This window comes from Chiloscyllium plagiosum, unplaced genomic scaffold, assembly GCF_037043375.1.
Source record: "Chiloscyllium plagiosum isolate Xiang-an unplaced genomic scaffold, Cpla_swu_hap1 HiC_scaffold_7, whole genome shotgun sequence".
Taxonomy (NCBI): domain Eukaryota; kingdom Metazoa; phylum Chordata; class Chondrichthyes; order Orectolobiformes; family Hemiscylliidae; genus Chiloscyllium; species Chiloscyllium plagiosum.
Genome location: NW_028270145.1, coordinates 91,614,234 through 91,637,400, shown reverse-complemented (window position 1 = coordinate 91,637,400; position 23,167 = coordinate 91,614,234). Strand labels below are relative to the sequence as shown.

Here is a 23,167-nt window from a genome sequence, read left to right as displayed (position 1 = left end):
TTACCTTTATCCTACCCATACCGTGCACATTTTTCCTTTTCAAATAACCATCTTATTCACTTTAAAATGCTTTGATCCAACCTGGGTTCATCACATACTCTGGTATTGTATCCCAGATCATAGCCATCTGTTACATGAAAACACTTTTCCTCTGTTTTGCTTTTTAGTGAAGTACCATAAGACCATAAAATATAGAAGCAGAATTAGGCCATTCCACAGATCATATCAGCTATGATATGTGCAGAGCAGATATATTTCTATTCTCTTCTAAACCCCCATTCTCTTGCCTTCTCCCCATAAACCTTGATCTCCTTAGTAAACAAGAATTTACCAATCTCAGTCTTAAGTACAGTCAATGACTTGGCTTCCACAGCCTTCTGAGGCTAAGAGCTCCACAAATTCACTACCTTTTGGCTAATGAAATTTCTCGTCACAGTCCTGAACTGTCGTCCATTCATTCTACGGTTGTGCCCTTGGGTCCTAGTCTCTCGTACTAGTGGAAACATTTTTTCCATGTCCACTCTATCCCGACCTCTCAGTATTCTGTTAATTTCAATGAGATCCCCCTCAACCGCTCCTCATATAACAAGCCCTTTATCCCCAGATTGTTCATGTAAACGTCCTCTGGACTCCCTCCAAGGCCAGCACATGCATCCTTAGATTCTGGGTCCAAACTCAATATTGGCTCACAATATTCCCAATGTGGTCTGACCAAAGCCTAATTACACCCTCAGCAATACATCCCTACTCTAGTAGATAGACCCCTCAAAACAATTGCCAAGATTGTATTTGCCTTTCCATCTGCCGACTAAACTTGCAAATTAATCTGAAGACAATCCTGAACTAGAACTCCCAAGTCCCTTTCTGCTTCAGATTTCCGAAGCCTTTCCCCATTTAGAGAATGGGCTTCACCTGTATTCGTCCTCCCAAAGTGCATGACCACACACTTTCCCATATTGTATTCCAAATACCATTTCTTCATCCGCTCTCCTAGACTGTCTAAGTTCTTTTGCAGCCTCCCCATTTCCTCAACACTGCTCCACCCTCCAAATATCTGTGTTATCTGCAAACTTAGAAACAATGTCCCTAGTTCCTCCGTCCAGACCTTAATACACAGCAAGAATAGTTGCGGACTATTTGCAGTAGTTGCAAATGACGTGTGGAATTCCACTGGTCACCAGTTGCCAGCATGAAAAAGACCTTTTATCCCTACTCTCTGCTTTCTGCCAGTCAGCCAATCTTCTGTTCATGCCAGCACTTGGTCCCTAACACCATGGTCCTTACCTTATTTAGCAGCTTCTTTTGTGGCCCTTGTCCAAGGCTTTTTGAAATCCAAACAGGTCATGCCCACTAGTTCTCCTTTTTCAAACTTGCTCATTACCCCTTCAAAGAATTAGATTAGATTACTTAGTGAGGAAACAGGCCCTTCGGCCCAACAAGTCCACACCGACCCGCCGAAGCGCAACCCACCCATACCGCTACATTTACCCCTTCACCTAACACTACGGGCAATTTAGCATGGTGAATGCAAAGATGACCCGCACATCTTTGGACTGTGGGAGGAAACCGGAGCACCCGGAGGAAACCCACGCAGACACGGGGAGAATGTGCAGTCAGTCGCCTGAGGCGGGAATTGAACCCGGATCTCTGGTGCTGTGAGGCAACAGTGCTAACCACTGTGTCACCGTGCCGCCCATTAATTCTAACAGATTTGTCAGGCTTGACCTTCCCTTGACAAAGCCATGCTGACTCAGCCCTATTTTATCCTGCATTTCCAAGTATTCCACAGTCTCATCCTTAATAATGAACTCTAAATTATGCAACACTTTTCGACTGACACTCCAGCATCTGCAGTCCTCACTTTCTCCTAGTTGCTGAAAACCATACTACAAAGCATCTTCCAAGGATGCCCACCTTGAAGAAGTTCACCTCCTCCCTCCACAAGGATCTCAGTCAGTCTCTTCTCCATTGCACCTCCAAAGTTATTTCCTCTGCACAATCACCTTCCACCTGCATTGGTCTATCACCATACCACCTACCTTCCCCCCAGCCCCAGCCCCACCCCCACATTTCTCAGTCCCTCTTTCTCCCTCCACATTCCTGATGAAGGGCTTATGCCTGAAATGTCAAATCTCCTGCTCCTTGGATGCCGTCTGACCTGCTGTACTTTTTCCAGCAACACACTTTATTGACTCTAACTTTTCCAGCATCTGCAGCCCTCACTTTCTCCTCCTTACTAACAACTGAGGTCAGGCTAGCTAGCCTTCCTCCCTTTTTAAACAAGGATGTTATGTTAGGAATTTTCCTGTTCCTTCTGTGACTCCAGTGATTCCTGAAAGATCAGCAATGTCTCCAAAATCTCCTCAGTTGTCTCCATCAGTAACCTGGATGTAGTCCAATTGGTCCAGGCGATTTATCCACTTTGACCTTTCAGCTTCCTCAGCACTTTCTCCTTACTGATATAGCCACCACACTCACCTCAGCCCCGAAAACATTTAGTATGCTGCTGGTGTCTTCCACTGTGAACACTGATGCAAAGTACCTATTCAGTAGCTCTGCAATTTCTTTATTCCCAATTATTATTGCTCCAGATTCATTTACCAGTGGTCCAAAGTATCCAAAAATAAACTCTCGAATCTCCTTTTATGTTACTGGCTAGCATGCCCTTCTATTCCATCTAGAATAGAAAAGAATAGAAATTTGTTGTCAATTGTACTTTTACACAAAAAGTACAAGGAAACGTTTTGTAAGTTTCCCTACCACGGCACCTATATTAGTAATATTAAAAAAGTAAAATTGAGACAAAATTCACAGTTCAGTTAACAGCTTCTGGGCTCAGTGAAAGCCGATTTAGGGACAAAGGAATACCCTGAAGGCGCAGCCAACAATGTCTGCCAAATTGAGGAGAAAGTGAGGTCTGCAGATGCTGGAGATCAAAGTTGAAACTTTATTGCTGGAACAGCACAGCAGGTCAGGCAGCATCCAGGGAACAGGAGATTCGACGTTTCGGGCACAGGCCCTTTCTTCGGCCTGTGCCCGAAACGTCGAATCTCCTGTTCCCTGGATGCTGCCTGACCTGCTGTGCTGTTCCAGCAATAAAGTTTCAACTGCCAAATTGAACCACTCACTCAAAAGTGGCCTCACAACCACAACATGACATTCCAACTCCTATACCTCAATGGACTGAGCAATTAAGGCAAGCTTGCCAAACACCTTGCTGACCACCCTGTCTACCTGTGATGTAACTGTCAAAGAACTGTGCTCTTGAAACCCTGCTCTTGTTCCCAATTGATAGATACATCCTCTTATAGTAGCACTTCACAACAAACTTCATCCACATATCCACTCCCTCCATGTTTATCTCCTGTAGTTTCTGCTGCAGAAGTTCTACACTATCCTTCACAGATTACAATATTTCAGTTTTTATCATTTGTAAACATGTCCTGTTCATTAATATGTAGATTATTGTTTAAATCTGTAAAAAAAAACAAGCATTTGAGCAATGACTCTTGGGGACCTCCACTGCAAACCTTCCCTCAGCCAAAATAACACCCATTATTCTATTTCCGGTGTCCATGTTGCTGCTGCCCTTTTTGTTTCATGAACTGTAATTTTGCTTGCAAGCCTGTTGTATGGTACTGCATCAAAAATTTTAATTCCAACAGTCTGAATGGAATTTGAACGGGATCCAACAATTAAGAGACCAGTAGCTAACTGACAGGGACAACCAGGAAGAAGAACAAATCGAAACAAGAGCAGGCCATTCAGCCTGCCTTGTCTTACTATTCAATATGGCTGATTGAAATGTACAAAACTCTGTATGGGACTACAGTGTGCGGATACAGATTCATAAATAATCCTTGTTAAAAAATGTTCTAGATTTTACCCAAGCTACTTGCTCAGCTAATGCTCAATTGCCAACATAATCATTCTTGCTCAAGCAAAAAGGCTCACCTACATTTTGATTCAGTTTTTCAGTTTACCTTTATGCATCAACAATCAAACAGTTCAGTCCGAAAATATCACTTATTCCAGAAACCAAAGCATTCTGAGGAAGAGTTTGTGAAAGCGTTGTCGGATTTCATTTCTGAAAAGGTTATCTCCAATTTTTTGGATCAGTGGAAAAGGAGGCTATTTCAAGTTTCTCAGGGAGAAGGAGGGCAGAAACAGGCTAAAGTTGAATAGGGGAATTTAAGGCACTGACAAATATCAAGAAAATTAGATTACACATAAATAAATGAGACAGAGATTTTCCAGAAAATCATACAAAACTGTATTCCATAAATATGTCGAAAAGAACTCAATTTATAGTTGAAATCCTGAAAGTTCAAATAATGAGTTTAAGATTAATTGTAAATTAGCAAATGGTATTTTATTGAAGCATCTCCAGTGTCAAGAATATTGGAGGGGAGTTAACCAATAGATCTTCAAAAGCTGAAAATTGCTGAGAATTTTTTTTGATTAAGAGAAAGCATGTGGAAAAATCAGTTAAATTGTATAAGTTAATAAAAAAACTTGGATCTGAAGAGACCCTCTGTATAATTCTGGGGAAGAAATGGCAGAAATTATACTTTCAAGTTCTAGTAAGTTTGAGAACAGATAAATTCTACAATTTTTGGCATTCTACAAGCCATTTTTAAAAAGTGCAACAAAAACACAGTAATTACAGACAAGTTGGTTTTAACATCTGTGGTCGGGAAGATTTTGTAGTTTTTAATTAAATGATAAAGTTACTAAACATCCAGAGGACGGGGAAAAAAAAAGAGCAGTCAACATAAATTTTGGAAAGAAAATTTTATGCTTCTAGACATTCTTTAAGGATACACCTGGAAAAGAAGGATAGAGACCCACAGTTCGTCTGCTGACCATGTACTTTCATGAAGTCTTTTACAAGATATCGCACACAAGACCTATCAGATTATCAAGTGCGTAATTATGTGAATGATAGCAACTTTGATTAAAGATTGCCGAAAATGAAGAAAATGGAAAGCTGAAGTTAAAGACAGATTCTCAATGTTTGAAGATGCTGCTGGGATATTTTCAAGGACTTTGATAGTTTGCCCGCTGCATAGATCAACTTTACAGAAAATATTAAAGCATGAGATACTGTAAATAATTCTAAAGAACAAACTAACCTGCAAGGGAGTACTGATAAGATGTTGTAATGAGCAAAAAGTGAGATGAAATTTAATGTTGCCACATTTTAGTTGAAAAGAGCAACTGAAAGGGACAAATTTGGATGAAATACAAGAACAGAGATATTTGAGAGTTCCAGATTCACAAGACATAACAGCAACAATTCAAATCAATGAGCACAAAATCTCAGTAAGACCATAACTGGAGTACAGTCTCAAATTTGGACTCTGTGCTATAGAACAGATGCGTAATAGAAAATGGTCAAGAATCTCCATGAGGCTTATAAAAAAGACAAACATGACGACAGACTTGGAAATAAAGTGGTCACTCATGTTGGAACAGAGTAGATTATGATGCAATTTGACAGATGATTAAACTTATGTAGGATGGATTAGTATAGAAATGAAGAAATTTTAGAAGTCAAGAATGAGAAGAGTAGATACAAGATGTACGAGAACAGGATAAAAGGCAAATAAGAATAGGGTATATACTCAAAGTGAAGATATGGACGATGGACACAAATATTGACTGGTTGGATCTCAAGATGAGTAACAATGTTGTCCTTTCCATCAAATGTTCTGGGAAATAAGTTAGGTAGTAGGAGGTTGGCCCAGACAAGTAAACAATTGTACAAAATAGTACCAGTCAATTACACTCATGCTAAGTGCAAATTCTGATCTAATTCAGAATCATTCAAAACTTGCAGATTGGTTCTGAATTTATGGAAATAGGTGATCATACCACTGTTTAATATGTTAACCATTAGATACACCTGGCTAACTGTGAATTCAAATACCTTTATGGCATTTCAGGTAAATAAACTGAAAAATGCACAATAGTTGTTGAGCATGAGATCTTAATATGCATTACCTCTACATATGCATGTGTTTTTGTTGGTACAGTGATAAAACAACAGTATTAACGTGTGTTTTGATCATTGTGATTGTTTGCCTTCTAACTTGAGCCTTGTGCTAGACAGTTGCTGCATACGTCACTTTTAAATTATATTGATCTATATTAGGAGAATATGCAAAGTGTTTCCTACTAATATTACTGCATGTAGCTAAAACTGTAGGCCACACCTGTGATGAAGTCAGCAGCTTCTACCGGACAATATTGTTTGTACAACAGGAAGTACAGTAATAACCAAACTATAATAATGAAAAAGTTGATTATTAAACATTCTGTATTTGAAATTAATTTTAGAATCTAGTGATAATGACTTAGAATTCCTTTATTCTGGCTATATCTGAAAACATACTTAAATAGGAATGTCAAGTGAAATGCTGCTTCAGATTTCTTACCTTTCTATCACATTGACGTCTAAACACAGTGAGGCAATGGTCGAAAATTAACTTCCTTATTAGTCCCTTTCAAAGGTTAATATACACACACTTTCCAATCTACGACTAGCTTCCCAGAATATTCCAAGAATAAACAAAAATAAATTTAAAATTGCAGCCTACTCCATATCAATAAACTGAAATATTGTTAAACACCCAAGATTTTATCCAGTGGTTAACAGTACATTTCAGGGTACTGTAGTATTTCACTGCATACAAAATAGGAATTGATTTAAATTAATTCTAGACCATTACGTATAAAAAGTAACTTCATTTCCACCTTTTAATGAGCATACCTAAAAAAAATTAATCATTTACGTACTGTCACTTATTAAATGAAAATATTCTTACTTCCAATACAAAGCCTCTATTTTTAAAAATTCCTTCAGTTCCTTGACAAATCGATATGTAGCACAGTAACTGGTATGCTTCATGTCCACTACAGAAGCATGTAATTCAAAATGGTTCACAAATTCAAGGCACCAGTTTTAGTACTTTACAGTTTAATAATTTTCTTCATGTGAAAGATTACTAACATTCTGTGCTTCCACAGGTGGAAAGAATTCTGATTTATTAGAATTAATTTTCAGTTGGTTGAGTGTCATCACCAAAATATGATGGCCAGCAAAGGTTTTATGAACCTTTTGAATCTGTCAATGTGACTGTAGAAAACATCTCTCTGTTGATTGAGTTGCTTAGTGGGATTTGTACCTATGTAAACCAAAAACAGATTTTTCATGTGAGGGGAAGGGATGTCAGATACAAATGAACAATGGACCCAGGTAGAACTGTCTCTTTGAAATGCTGAAAGAGAAGGGAAAGATATGTTTGGAAGTGACATCATGGAGGAGTTGGCAGTAACACTGCAAGGTATGAAAGCCCATTGAATATGTGGTAAGAACAAAAACATCTCAGTTCTGGCATGAAAACCAAAAGGGGTGAAACAGAGATGGAGCAACTTTTTTCTCATTACAAAACCTTCCCATCAAACAAACACAAGATGTAAATTATGCTGTTTTATCTCTACCATTGCCACCTTCCAGAGGCCAAAATGCTTCTTTCAAAACTTTTCAATTCACTACATTGTATCTGCTGGTAATGATGTGGTCCTTTCTATGTTGGAGAGACTAATTGCAGACTGGGTGACTCTCTTGTTGAACACCACAGTTCTGCCATATGAATGAGCCAACGTTTGTGGCTCTTTTCATTTTATTTCTCCACTTGATCCCCATGCTCAATGTACAATCCCTTATCTCCTGATTAATTAGATCATAGCCAACCAGACTCAAACATTCAACAATGTCAAATCATAATTTTTGGTTCCACTCTTTAGGACAAAAGCAATTGATGACTCTGCTACTCCCATTTTCACCACCTCTAGACTACATTTTAATGTTTTATCCTTACCCTTGCACCATCACCCCTTTTGTTATCATTTCCTATTTTCTCTGTCACTGAGTTTCCTTAAATTTTTATGCATTTAACTTTTTCAGTTTTGAAAAAAGGGTCAATCTGAAACCGTAACTACTTCTCTTAAGATGCTGTCTGTCTTTTCTGTCTTTACCTAAAAAAAAATTTGCCTAGCATAAACCATAAAGTGTTGGGGAGAGTTTATGAAATTCTCTAGATACGATATTGCTGTAGCAATGCAACAACAACAAAACCAAATTGTGCAATTAACACTGTCGTACTCAAGTGAGCTAATGTTACATTAGCAAGTGTACAACGTAATCCAAGTTAGGTTTATATCTATGTAAGAATGTATGAAAATAGGAAAAGGTAATGTAGCTCTTCAAACTTGACCTGTCGTCCATCAAGATCTACTTCAACACGGTCATCCCACACTATCCACTCATTCTTGAATTTCCTTAGTACCTCAAGAATTAATTGACCTTTGACAATATACCTAATGACAGGATCTGCAGCTCTCGAAAAGGAGATTTCTAAAGGCTGAGTGTCTTAAGAAACTGCTGCTCACCTTAGTCCAACATGACCAACCCCTTATTCTACAGCTGTGATCCCATTTATTAAATTTCCCAGTTAAAGGAATCATTTCTTAGCATGTACTCCATTAAGGATTGTAGCATCGCTTATCAAGTATACTCATTTTAACAGAAGATAGCATATATTAATCATAACACATACAGGAGGTGGTGTGTTAAAAGATTATCAGGGCATTCAGAAGAATGAAAACGGGAATAACATACTTTGAAGAATATATCTATTCTTCCAAGGCAAGTTATTTAATTTCAAAACAGTTTTAAAAGCTTCATAAAGTTCCAAAACTTCTACTTAAATATTTCCTAATTCTGAAAAATGAAAACACAACATATGCTTAAGAAACTTGGAAAAAGTAACAAACTGTTTTACAAGATGTATCAATAATTGTTTAATTTATTTACCACGACTAGCATGGATTAAAAATAACAGCCATTTGAAATACGTAGAAATGATGTAAAAGTTTGAGCTAAAGTAAAACCAAAAGCAAATAAGAAACCAAATTAAAGTACTTGGAAGAATTCTCAATTAAAACCAGGTAAGCCTATTTTCCAGACTTGTACAGTTGGCAATTTTAACGAACAATAAAATTATCAATTTTTCAATCAATACTCCTAACATTAAGCAGAAATTAGAACAGTCTTCAAATCAAGCTGTTGAGAAATATAGACAAACCTGCAAGGCTTCTGGGTAACCAATGGTCACTTCAGATGCACATCCCATTTACTCAACACCAATGAGGTTCAGTCCACATGGACAAAACTAAGGCTGAGGGACTCCAAAGTACATGCAGGGGCTAAAAGGTTGCAACTCATGACAAATGCTCATTGAACAAGGACCAACTTCTTGAGCTAATGACACAGTTATTTGCAGCCAAACAGCAGGAAACATAGGGGCCAATAACAAGTTCAATCTTTTGGAAGCCATAAATAAACTAAGTTGGCTGGTCAAATTAACAGTATCCTGGGGTAATGCATATCCAACTGATTCAAGTAACAGATCACCAAACTTAAAACACAAGGTCCATTTGATTTCAAATTTCCCTTACTATACCATGTTGAAGCCACCTAAACCCCAGAGAGACCAAATACATCCATTACATCCATTATATCCCTCCAGAAGAAGAAAAATCAAATCTACTGGTGTCACGTAAAGCAAACTCCAGGAGAATAAGAAATGTAAAAATTAAATATATAAAGGTTTAATAATATTATAATTTAATTTAGATGTACAAAGGAATCTGAGAACTTCGTATTAATAGAACTTACAAAACATCAAAAATAACATTTTAGCAACTTGCAAAAAATGTATTGTGAAGTTCTTATTTCAAAGCAAACAACACATGAAACTTTAAACTGTTAAATTACTTGATGCTATATACTTAACATATAAATTCAACATACATCTCTCCTCACATGCATCTAAAAATGCTTTAAAAGTTTATTTGTTTAAAAAATACAATATCACTTTTTCAAGGTAAAGCATATCCACTTTAAGGCATCATTTGAACAATTACATTAAAAAAATACTTATCCACACATTGAGTTACTGTGCCCTTTAGCTTTAGCCATCAGTGCATTGTTAAAACATTAATTAAACACAATTATGTTATAAAAATGTAATCGTGGAGTGCAGGATGACCAAACTACTGCAATCCTTCAACTCCAAACGTGTCTTCAGTGCTAAAACGCTACGTATTGTAATGCACATCCTACTGGGCCTATAAATATTCAAAATATGAAAAATCACAAACATGACGGTATCTTAACTAACAGGCGATTCTCATTTTCAATAGTGAGGAAAATTGTGTACCATATTGAAGATGCTACTTCAAACACTTTCCAGAGATTCCAAATACGAACACATTATTGCAACAAGATGGAACAACCTTTCTTATGACTGCGGGGTTGATACCCACAAGAGCTGAAGTTGGACTGTTGTAAACAGCAGTCACGCATGGCCGTGGCCTGCAACGTAGCATCATCATCAGCAGCAGCAGCAAAGAGGGGGCGGATAAATAGAAGCCTTTAAACCAGATTAAACCCCATTTTCAAGAGCCAGCAACGTCCCTCTTCTGCAATATACACACCAAAAAATTACATGCTAAACTCCCAACTTCAATAAGCTTTTATTATCAACACAGCGACATATTTAAAAAATAGTCCAAAATTTGCACTTCATTTTAATAAAATAAGATTTTTAAAATAAAAAAGGAGGCCACAATTGCTTTGCAATCACTTACCTTCAACACTCTCCTCTCCAAAGCTTTCGCTTCAGAAAAACTCAAAAACAAAGGGTAATAAAGGGCTGAAATGGCACTTAAAAGGCTGCTGGCCAGGCCCGGGAGGTCGGCTGGTTGTTAAGGGAGGTATCCAGGAAGTTTTTCAGACGCTCGGGATGTATCCGGTTGGGAATGTAGACTCATAATAACAAAAAAGAGAAACGGCCGGTTTATTTCTGGAGACTTTGCGGAGGCTTTACTCGGAAACACAGAAGGTAGGAGAGAGAGAAAGCCACGGAGAGAGAGACAGAGAGGGAGAGGGGCAAGAGAGAACGAGAGGAAAAAAAACCTGCAGCTGAAAATACCCGGCACACTGCGCATGTTCCAAGACTGAGATTACCCAGAATGCTCCGGGTTGGGGAATGGGGCGGAGCCGGTCGAGTGACGTGTGAGGTAGGAGGTCATGAAAGGTCAGAGAGCAGAGGGTGGTGGGTGGGACTATATAAAAGGCGCGTCGCGGTTACCTGAGTAATTGTTGGAGCGAGTGGGTCCTGCTCAGGTAAGTGTTGTCACTGTGCTGGCCTTTAAACGTGGACCGTTTACTATTTCATATGCAAAGTTATTTATATTTTATATATCCCGCTCAGTTCAGAGCTCTTAGTCCATATCTTTGAGTCACCTGCTGTTTTCTAGCCTCCATCATCAGTCGCCTGCTGTGTGTTCTTAACGTTTTTATTCGAAAAGAAATACATTTTTCTCTCAAAACATCTGTGATCTTATTCAGTTTTTTTTATAGAAGCTGGGAGATAGCAGTTTGTTCCATCGCAAGGCTTTCTACAATTATTACAACATCCCCTCCTCGACCGAGATACCTTCAATTTTCTGTTCACGTTCCGGGTTTGGGGTTTGGTTTTGGTTTTATTTTAGTCGGGGGTGATGGTGGAGGTTTTGGATTAGTGGTGCCGGAAGAGCACAGCAGTTCAGGCAGCAGGGCTGGGAAGAAGCAGTGGTGGTGGAGAGGCTGATCAAGGAGCCGGGCTTGGAGCTTAGACAATGTAATTCTGCCCCTTTCTTTACGGGGGCTTGCTGAATGACTCCATCATCACTTTGTGTTGTGGGCGTGCAAATGTGTCAGAATTAACGCTGCATTTGTTCCACCAGGTAGAGATTATGTCTGATGCGAAGTATTCACGCTTTAAGGTTTCGTTTTCTGATCGCACGGTTTGTTACTGTCGGCTCGTGATTTGTGGCAGTGGATCAAATGCCTTCTGTTCGATGTTGCAGGTTTCCTGGGCGGATTTTCGTCAGCGAGCTTGCCTCATTTGGGCTCTTTTCGGCGAAGGTATCGCCGATTTTTGCTGAATTCCGAAGACTGATATTACTGAGGGTAGCTCGTGACAGGGACGATTCTGCTTGCCGAATTTGGAAGGTAAATCCATCATTGTAAATAAGGCCCTTTTTATGTAGAAATAGAAGTATTTTCCCGACTTTAAATCAAATGTCGTTTTGAAGTGTGCAACAGAATTGAGGTGTTCTTTTATAATTCGGTAGTCAAGTTCCAATCCGATCCCCGAGTGAAGTTTACATAAAGCAAACTACATGATGAATGATGTGGTATAAAACGGTTTAATTTCCAAATCGTCTCAAGGTATAATCTATTCATGGAAGTATTGTAATCTGTTCAGTTCAGTAACGCGCCGCATAGAGATTGGAGTCAAGAGTGTGGTGCTGGAAAAGTACAGCAGGCCAGGCAGCAACCGAGAAGCAGGAGAGTCGACCAGTCGGGCGTACTCCCTTCATCAGGAGTGAGATGGGAGTCATCCAAGTCGAGATTTAAGACTACGGTAGAAAATTTTCATACCTGAAACCAAGATAAGCCGGGGTTGATTCTGAGCAGACTTTAGGAGAAAGTGAGGACTGCAGATGCTGGAGATCAGAGCTGATCATTCCTGAAGAAGGGCTCATGCCCAAAGTGTCGATTCTCCTGCCCCTTGGATGCTGCCTGACCTACTGTGCTTTTCCAGCAATACATTTTCAGCTCTGAGCAGACTGTCTGTCAGATTTCAGATAGAAGGGTTTCATGCATGCTAGAAGGATTGCAGCCAGTGTGGTTAGGAGAGGAGTCTGTGTTTCTATTGACTACCAGACAGAAGGTAGCCTCTGATCAATGAGGCACATCCTGTAGCAATATAAGGAATCTAAGAGGATTCATCCTGGCACAGACATAGAACTGCTGGCCTGAGTCATGCTGCTGGTTTTCTGTACTGGATTTCTTTGGAAACTGAGAGAAGCATCATCTGATGGTTATTCCATGTACACATTGGTGAAATGGAGAGAAGTGGACTGAATGGAAAATGTTATGTTGAACTGGTTCCTGTAAAAACTGCAGAATGGAGGTAATGAAATATAACAATGGCTTGGCATTTTAGATTAGATTAGCTTCCCTACAGTATGGAAACAGGACCTCGGCCCAGCAAGTCCACACCGACCCTCTGAAGAGCAACCCACCCAGGCGCATTCCCCTACCCTCACCCCTGACTAATGTACTTAACACTATGGGCAATTTAACATGGCCAATTCACTTAACCTGCACATCTTTGGACTGTGGGAGGAAACTGAAGCACCTGGAGGAAACCCACACAGACACTGGGAGAATGTGCAAACTCCACACAGACAGTTTAGTTTAGATTAGATTAGATTACTTTACAGTGTGGAAACAGGCCCTTCGGCCCAACAAGTCCACACCGACCCGCCGAAGCACAACCCACCCATACCCCTCCATTTACCCCTAACACTACGGACAATTTAGCATGGCCAATTCACCTTGCCTGCACATCTTTGGGAGGAAACCGGAGCACCCAGAGGAAACCCACGCAGACACAGGGAGAATGTGCAAACTCCACACAGTCAGTCGCCTGAGTCGGGAATTGAACCCGGGTCTCTGGTGCTGTGAGGCAGCAGTGCTAACCACTGTGCCACCGTGCCACCCAAGGTGGGAATTGAACCCACGTCCCTGGTGCTGAGGCAGCAATGCTAACCACTGAGCTATCATGCCAACCCTTGTCATGTTAGGTTTTTTCCTGCAGTTTAGACTTAGTTGTTTATTATTTAATTGTTTTTATTTTATGTTACTGTTGTCATAGAGTTGATTTCATTGTTGTCTGTGATCAGTATTTTTATTAAATTGGTGCCTTAAGTGATTTTTCTCATTTGAATATATTCAGCTATATTTGTGAATTTTTAACTTAAGTTATTTATTATTGCATAATTGATTTTGTCACGTGCTGCGATAGTGAAAAGTATTGTTTTGTATACTATCTAGACAAATCATACCTAGCATAAGTACGTCAGGGTAATAGCACAACGTAATGTTATAGCTGCAAAGAAGGAATAACTTTTAATGAGGTCCATTCAAAAGTCTAACAGCAGTTTGGAGGCTATTCTTGAATCTGATATGTATTTCCAAACATTTGTATCTTCTGCTCAATGGAAAAGAGTATAATGGGTGGAAAGGGTCTTTGATTATGTTGGTCGCTTTCCTGAGGCAATGGAAGGAAGGCTGGTTTGTGATGGAAAGGGTTACATAAATACATCTGTAGTCTGTTGCAGTCTTGGGTAGAGTAGTTGCCATAATAAGCTGTGATGCATTTGGATAGGAGGCTTCCCATAGTGCATCCATTTTAAAAAAAAATCAGTAAGAGTCGTTGTGGACATGTGGAATTTTCCTTCGCCTTTTGAGAAAGTAGAAGTGTCGGTGTGATTTCTTGACTGGAGCATCAACATGGATGGGCCAGGATAGATTGTTGGTGATATTTACTCCTGAGAACTTGAAGCTGTCCGCCATCTCCAACTCCACACCATTGATGCAGACACGGATGTTTCATGACGTTGAAGGTAGAGCTAAAATTAACAAATAGGAGTCTGGTATAGGTATCCTTTATTGTCCAGATGTTCCAGGGATGAGTGTAAGGTCCAGGAAATGTTACAACGTGAAGTGAATTGTAGTGGATCAAGGCAATTTGGGAGGTTGGAGTTGATATGCACCATCGATACTCTCTTGAGGCACTTCACAATGGATGTCACAGCCACCGGGTGTAGTTATGAAGGCACGTTGCTTGATTTGTTTTTTTCTTTCGGCAGTCGGATGATTGTGGTCTTCATGAAGCAGATGGGAACCTCTGGTCAGAAGAAGGAGAGATTAACTATGTTTGCAAATACTCCCACCTGCTGGACCGCACAGGATCGGAGTGTACGGTGGGGATTTCATCTGGGCCAGTCTTTTTATCTGTGGGTTCCCTCTCAGAAGGCCGAACTGCCGTCTACAGTAATGACTGTGGGTAAAGGTGCACCCGAGGCTTTGGGGAAGGTGAAATTGTTTTACTGACCCTCTGTTCAAAAGTAGAATGCATCAAATTCAACGGTGCAGGATGCATTGTCATCAGAAACTGTACTCTTCTTCACTTTGTAGCCTGTTTATATCATGTAAGCCTTGCCACAAACAATGTGTGTTGTGTGGTTAGTCTGGTGTTGTCTCTTCGAGCCTTTGCCTATGCAAAGGTCGTAGCTAGATTTCCTGTATCCATCAAGGTCACCTCAATGGCACAGAGTCCTTTTTCGAATTTGCTGAAGTCTGTGACAGTATGGGATGCTCATTTAGGTTTCCTGCTGAGTTCTTGAATGTGGACCAGTCCACCAACTTCAAGTGTTCAGAGGAGCTTGTCCATTACCTCAGACTGTTAGGCTCTTTTCCCAAGGTTTTATACGTGAGATGCAATTCGCACACACCAACTTCTGCAACAGTTAAAGTTTATTAAAGCTTGTACAAGCTAGGTGACCCCTTTGACCCTCTTTGCAGGTGTACGAAGTAGAGTCAAAGAAGACCCAAACAAAGAAAACACATCCCCTTTGTACAGGTCAGTTGGTAATGCTCACAGATACTCTTGCCACTCCCTCACAGTCACATGCCACACAAGACCATCCCCAACCACTCCTTCACAGTCGCATGTTACCCTAGATACAATGGTACGATGAAGTCATCCCTGGAGGGAATGTAGATGCCTAATCCTGGGGAATCATTATGCAGAGTGTTTCCTGACTCTGAGTCCCTAACACAATCAGATGTGACATACCTATCTTCGGGGGATGGTTATGAAAGCATTTCTGAATTGTAGGGACTGAATGATGGTTTAATTTGATAATGGTAGGAGAGCAGTAACAAATGCCTGTCTAAATGAAGTGGGACTCATCCGCATTCCTGCTTGAATGTCGTCCCCACCTACTTCCAGAATGTTCAGTTAGTGCAGTTTCACCCTTCAGTATTACATTAATGTCCAGAGAGAGATTCCCATTTAATCTTGTAACGTTACAAGACCAGCAACGTACAACTTGCTATACTAGCTCCTCCTGTTTCAGTTTCTGCTTTTAAGCCGGGAGAAGGAGACCTTAGTTCTAATTTCCCAAAATGTGGGCAGGGGGTGGAGCTGTAGGCAACTTTGGTTGTGTAGCAATGGTCGAAATTATTTGGGCCTTTGGAACAGGAGACGTGTTGGTATCGTCGTGGCATGCTCTTTTTAAGTTGGCATGGGAGAAGTCACGTTGCGATGAACAAGATCTGAGTATTCTGCCTCAAGGCTATTTATAACTGTATGTATTTAATTACCTCTGCTATCCTGACAGCAGTTTACATTGCACCCCATGCAAAAGTGAACTCTAACGCAGGTAAGATGGATGGCCCTTTACTGCTAGATGTTCTAGGTCTCGGGAGAAGTAACTCACGAAGGTCATCATGTCGGAGCACAGGTGTTGATCAGCAATCCGATCTCTCCACCCCTTGCCTTGCCCAGGGACATCGAATGGTCCATCTGATAAATTCAGAAACCTTCCGTTGTAAGGCACAGTCATGTGATGCAGGAGTAAACCATGTCTCTGTGAAACAGAGCATCCAGGAATCTCTCCATTCTCTTTGTTATATGAATCTAGCTTTAAGTTCATCCAGCTTGATTTCAATGGCTTGGACATTTTCCAGGGGTATGTTAGGCATGGAGGAGCTTGAAAGTACATTGTTTTAGTCTTACACATAGGCCAGCGTGTTTCCCATGTTTCCAGGGTAAGTGGCTGCTCATGGCCAGGCCTGGGAGTTGGTTTGGATCGACTGGTATATGGTGGGGTCCTGGACACTGGTTGCAGCCTCAGGTGATCCAGAGGGTCTTGTTCTTGAGTCTGGTCGAGCCACGATATCTAGTCTCCATGGTCAGGTGGGACTCCAATTGCCTCAGAGGACTGAAGTGCAACATCTCTTACCAACACGCACTGTAGCATTTTTATTATCTTTATCCAATCTGGCATTATTTCAGTCTGAGGCTTGAAATTGCTGGGCTGAATAGGGTCTTGAAACAGCAAAGAATTCTCAGTGATCTTTGAGGTTTCATATAATTGAATTGCCAGGAGGTCAGCTCTCCAGTGAACCTGCCGTTGAAACAAGTGGAGGGGGAAAACGTTCCTCACCTTTTTAAAGGATAGCTGTATCTTATCTTGCCTACATAATTGTCTTGAGGTTGGTTGGGCGGCTTTTCAGATGATGTTTCAGATGTTATCTTTATTTTAATCTCCGGAAAGCTTCTGTTTTTATTTAAACTGGCAACATACATAGCTGCCTTACCCATGTGATTTGTTGTAAATCCACTGTTGTTTTCAAACAAGGTCTTATTTTTAGGCGAATATGCATTTTAGTATGAGAAGCCATAATATAAGTGTTTGTTGCAGTCAAGGTGTTTGTATTATGTTGGCTCCTGACCCCAATGATAGGTCTTTGAGATCCATTTCATATTGTCTGAATATCCATAGAATTTGAATGTCTCTGCCGATGGTTAAACAGACCAGCTGCTGGACCGTTCTAGACTAGTGTTTTGGTAATACAAAAGGATATGTGAATTTCACTATTTTGATCATCTGTATTGAATTAGGTATTGACGTGTGGTTTTTGGTTGTGTGGACCTAATGTTGAGCAAGTCATGTGATAGGCTCCCAGCCATCTCTCAAAGCTTCTGTCCATTTTATTTTAAATATAATTTTCAAATTTTTGTAATATCTTCATCCCTGTACAGGGCATTACATAAGGTATGAAATCATGTGGTGCAGTTGGACACTTGAAATTCAATTCTGTTGAAAAGGTATCAGTCTCTATGGGAATTGTAAGAACAATCCATCTTCTCTTTGGATGATTTTATACTTTCGTAAAGTTGACTGAGCAGTGTGAAAGCAGGTGAACATTGAATGTCATATCTTTTGCAATATTGAGTTTCATTGTCTTGACAATGTGAATGCTGTCTGGCAACCAGTTTGCCATATCACACCATGGTTTTTTTTTTTAAAAATGTCAGGAAGCAAACTGTCTTAACTAACCAAACACTCACTATATCTTTGTAGCTTTCAGCCAGAAAGATACATTTCAGTTATAAAAATGGTTTGAAAATATCTACAAATTTTAATTTTTTGGTTTGAAGTGTTTAACTCCAATGTCAACAAAAATTCATTTTCATAAAGTAAACTTGTTGATTAAAAATTAATTATAATCAGATAAATTTCTTCACTATATGTAGTGACATTTGAAAAAAGAACATGCTTAATATTCTAAGTTCTTTTCATTACAGTTTATGAACAATCAACATGAATAAAAGAAAATATAAAAGCAATAGCCTCTCTCTGGGTGAATGTATTGCCAAGGTATGTATTTACGTTTTTTAAATGATCGCTAATTTTGTATTTATGTCTGTCTTCAAAATTGCAGGGTTTTTTGTGCCCTTGTTTTATTAAGTCATTTAAACATTATTCCTCAGAAATCCTTGTAACAAGTTCATTGGAAACCTATTATATGATGTAATGATAAATTGCACTGCAAAAGAACGTTGGAAAAAAGAATTTTCATTTAGATTCTATCTTTCATGTGCTTTGTAGTAATTGTTTCTAGGCAAATGTGGCAGCCAGTTCTCAGAATATGGGTTGTTTTGGTTGATGGATTAATGTTGACCAAGACTCTTGGAGATTCATGTGGCTTTTAGTCACATAGATGGTATTTATGCAACACTTCCAGAATTTGTTTTTTTTGCACCGTATTCTTTGATCGTTTTGAAGGAAACTAATCCAGGTAACCATCTCATTAGGGTTGTGATCCTTTTCCTGATACTGCAGTGCCTAGGAAAAAAGGTTAAAATCCAACGATGGTTGCTTCCCAGTTTGAAGTCCAAAATATTTATGCGGGATGTATTTTCTTCATCTTGAGCAATGGATGATTAGCACTTTGTTCCTGTAGCTAAACAGCTTTCAACAACCGATGCTAAACAGGAAATGGCAAAATCACAAGGACAGAAGTAAGAAAAAAAAAATTCGGGTCATACAGTATCTGTGGAGAGAGCCAGTCAATGATAAAGGGCAGTAACCTTTCATCAGAATGAGTGTCATTTGTGTTGGTATGATTTGCATCATGGGTTGGTGGTGCTATAGAGAGGGATGTGCAAGATAATTTTCTCCTGTGAATGTAGAGAATAGTTGTTGTGTATGTAATAGGCAGAATGCATCATGGATAAAACGCTGAAGAAGTTACTTGAAACTGACAATATTTTGAACCTGGAAGCTTGAGGAAGTACTCCAACAAAAGCAGATTATTGTATTAAGGGTGTTTTTGGAATCTGTAAAGGAATGTTTTAGATTAATGGGATTATACTTCTAATATGTGTTTCAATATTTTTGTATTGTGTGTAAATAGTTTGGTCTGTTAAACTTTAAGATAAAACATTTCTCTTGCTTGATCTATTTTTACACCAAGTCTGCAACACAGCATACTTGTGTTTCAGTGAGAAACGGAATAAAGTATGATCTATCAAACCAGATTTCAGTCTGCGATCTGACTTGTTTGTAATAACATTGACTGACTGCAATTATAACAGAGCAGATTTGAAGTTCCATTCCAAAAGGAATATGAATGATTTTTCTGACTTCAAGTTTGCATTTATCATCTTTTACATACAATGTGATAATAGACAAGTCGTATATGTTCAATGCATGAACTTTTAAGCTTGCAAATGGTTACAATGAACAAAGAAAATTTACTGCACAGGAACAGGCCCTTCAGCCCTCCCAAACCTGCACTGATCTTGATCCTCTACATAAACCTACCACCTATTTCTAAAGACCTGTATCACTTTTGCTCCCTGCCCATTTATGTATCTGTCTAGATATATCGTAAATGATGTTATCGTTACCACCTCTGCTGGCAACGTGTGCCAGGCCCCTACCACCCTCTGCGTAAAGAACTTTCCACGCATATCTCCTCTAAACCTTTCCCCTCTCACTTTGAACTCGTGACCCCTAGTAATTGAGTTCCGCACTCTTGGGGGGGGGGGGGAGCTTCTTGCTATCCACTCTGTCTGTACCTCTCATGACTTTGTAGACCTCAATCAGGTCCCCCGTCAGCCTCCGTCTTTCTAATGTAAATAATCCTAATCTATTCAACCTCTCTTCTTGGCTAGCGCCCTCCATACCAGGCAACATCCTGGTGAACATCCTCTGCACCCTCTCTAAAGCATCCACATCCTTTTGGTATGAGGTGACCAGAACTGTATGCAGTATTTCAACTGCTGCCAAACCAAGTTCCTTTACAGCTGAAACATGACTTGCAAACTCTTGTCCTCAACACCCCATCCAATGAAGGAAAGCATGCCATTTGCCTCATTGACCACTTTACTGACCTGCATTGCCACTTTCAGGGAACAATGGACCTGAACACCCAGATTTCTCTGTACGTCAATTTTCCCAGGATTTTTTCATTTAATGTATAGTTTGCTTTTAAATTGGATTGTCAAAACCAAATAGTGTATTAATTAAAGTTTAAGGGGTATCCATCAAAACCAAAATCACATTAGGTGCAATTATGTCAGAGTGGCTGATTTTAATTCTAAGAGCTCCCCTCTTCTCATCCTGCCTCCAAATTACTGAAACAAAATGACTCCAGATTAAGGTACAATCTGGAAGCAACGGTCAAAGCAGCATTGTGAATATTCTTTGGAACAAGCGTGATTGTCAGCATAGAATTAAGTTTTAATCATGCTATTTCGTGTCAAGCACTGCACTCAGCAATTCCCCTCTCTCCCACTACCAGAAGAACCTTTTGTGTTGCCCTTTCCCCTACCGCGAGGAGAAAGTGAGGACTGCGGGTGCTGGAGATCCGAGCTGAAAATGTGTTGCTGGAAAAGCGCAGCAGGTCAGGCAGCATCCAAAGAGCAGAAGAATCGACATTTCTGGCAAGGAGCAGGAGAATAGACGCTCATGCCCGAAATATCGATTCTCCTGCTTCTTGGATGCTGCCTGACTTGCTGCGCTTTTCCAGCAACACATTTACGGCTCTTTCCCCTACTCCCACAATTCAGCTGAACAGCCTTCCTTCCCCACCCAACTACTCAAATCTGACCCAACCTCGTGCCGTTCCAATAACTCGCACAGGCTAGATGACTTGGGTCTGCTCTGACCTTTTGTTAGTGCCTCCCATTAAATTGTATTTCTGAAGGGCAAATTGTGTTTGGAGCTTTCTGAAGAACTGACAAATAGTTGATGATAGTAATGCTGTTGACATGGTGTCTATGGACTTCTACAGTGCCACTATAACATACATGTGAGAAAAGCTTTAAACTATGGAATAAAAGAGACAGTTGTGATGTGGTTGCAAAATTGTCTAAGCGACAGCAATCAGAGATAATAGATTTTAAAATAATTGACAAAAGAACTTCAGTTAAAGAAATCAGGAGTGAATTTTTTTTGTGTATAGCTGAGATCTGGTATGCAAGACCCAAAGGGGAGTAGAAACTGATTTGTTTGGAATGTTTCTAAAGGTGATTGGACATGAACTTGAAGACGACAAGCTTGCAGAAAAGCTGAAGTATGCGGTGAATTTGGACAGTTTCTTGAACAGCCAGCATAGACTCCAAGTTCTCTGATTCTAATTAACTTCAATACCAACAGGAACAGGGTTTACCCTGCTCTGGCTGTGCTGTAATCAGTACATGGAAGGAACAGTTCCTGCATCACATTTGTCAAGTCACCAGCAGATACATTAGGCATGGGAAAAACATGTTCCAGACTATCAGTTCATTGATCGCTCTGCAACTTTGATAGCTGCGTGAGGTGTATATATATAGTACCACTTTTAAATATGGCATTCGCTGTGACCATGTCACTATTATGAGTTTGTGGCAAATGTAAGCTACACTTGTAAATAGCTACAAAATATCAAAGTTGCACCATTGCCTGTTATACCTTTTAGTTTACTGACTACGTAAACCATGAGAATTACAATACAGAATAAAAGGCTTCATTTTTTTTTTTAAATGAAGAGTGGCGGAATACTTAGATGATAAACCAGAAGACGCAGGAGCAGAAGGAAGCCATTCGGCCCATCAAATGCATCACCATTTTAATGAGATCACTGCTGATGTGACATTCCATTTTTCTGCATTATCCCCATAACCTTGATCCCTTCCACTGATTGGAAATATGTCTATATCTGTCTTGAATACACTTGATCCAGTCTTAAACGTCTCTAGTAAAGAATGCAACAGATTCCCTACCCTCAGGAAATTCCACCTCACTTCTGTCCTAACTGGGTGTCCCCTTACGCCATTTGCTCTGAGTACTATTAATTGAATAGGATCCCCAAATCCCTCTGTGTGGTAGCTTTCTGTATTTCAAAAATATTCAGCTCCTCTGCTTGCCAAAATGCATAATCTCACATTTTCACATATTATTTTCTGTGTACCAAATAATCGCCATCTTTCTCTTATCTATAACCATTTGTAGACTCTTTGTCTCATCCTCACTACTTGACTTGGGATCTATTTTTGTTGTCCACAAACTTGGCAATAGTATACTCGCTTCTGAGCAATTAATATGTATTACAAATTGTGACTCCTGTACTGATCCCTGTGGCTCTGTGCCAGTTACAGATTGCCATCTGGGAAAGTTATGATTTTTGTAATACTGGCATATGAGAGTATTTACTTATCCTGAGTTTTTTTGAAGTAACTAGGTCAGACATTATTTCCAGAACACTCTGTGCCAGAGAGCAGGGACTTCCTGGAGAGCCAGTGGAAGGTTGGTTAGTTGTGTGGGTTGTGTGTTTGGTCGGTAGGTTCATGTGGTGCTGGTTTACATTGAAGGCCATAAGCTTGTATTTGGTTCAGGATAACCCAGGATTGATTTTTAACTTAAAGCCAGAGATTTCAAGTTTTTGATTAATTTGGAGGAGACCTGATCAGATCAGACACCACTTTTGACAACGGTTTTCTATATCTAAACTTTTTTTTTGATTTTCACTTTTATTTTTCTTTGACAATTTTTTTTGTTCTGTTACAGAACCTTCATTTCAATGAATGGCCATGGGAAGTACTAGCTAATATTTTAAAGAAAAATCTACCAGTAATAT

At 39.7% G+C, this 23,167-nt stretch overlaps 2 protein-coding genes across 9 annotated transcripts in view; one reads left to right on the top strand and one right to left on the bottom strand.

Annotated features, from left to right (window-relative positions):
• mbd5 (methyl-CpG binding domain protein 5) overlaps positions 1-11,055 on the bottom strand; it is a 249,617-nt gene extending 238,562 nt beyond the window's left edge. For all 5 annotated transcript variants that reach the window (XR_015757722.1, XM_087989241.1, XM_043694122.2 and 2 more), the window contains exon 1: positions 10,720-11,055. The gene's annotated coding sequence lies outside the window, so the exon portion shown is untranslated. The remainder of the gene's footprint in view (positions 1-10,719) is intronic.
• A 138-nt stretch (positions 11,056-11,193) lies between these two features.
• orc4 (origin recognition complex, subunit 4) overlaps positions 11,194-23,167 on the top strand; it is a 66,070-nt gene continuing 54,096 nt past the window's right edge. For 2 of the 4 annotated variants that reach the window (XM_043694129.2, XM_087989240.1), the window contains exons 1-3: positions 11,194-11,257; positions 11,983-12,127; positions 18,348-18,420. In XM_043694129.2, the coding sequence (XP_043550064.2) occupies positions 18,364-18,420 (57 nt within the window). In that variant the 5' untranslated portion in view covers positions 11,194-11,257; positions 11,983-12,127; positions 18,348-18,363. Of the gene's footprint in view, positions 11,258-11,837; positions 11,860-11,982; positions 12,128-18,347; positions 18,421-23,167 lie in introns of those variants that run through there. The other 2 variants (XM_043694127.2, XM_087989239.1) reach the window with 2 other exon arrangements.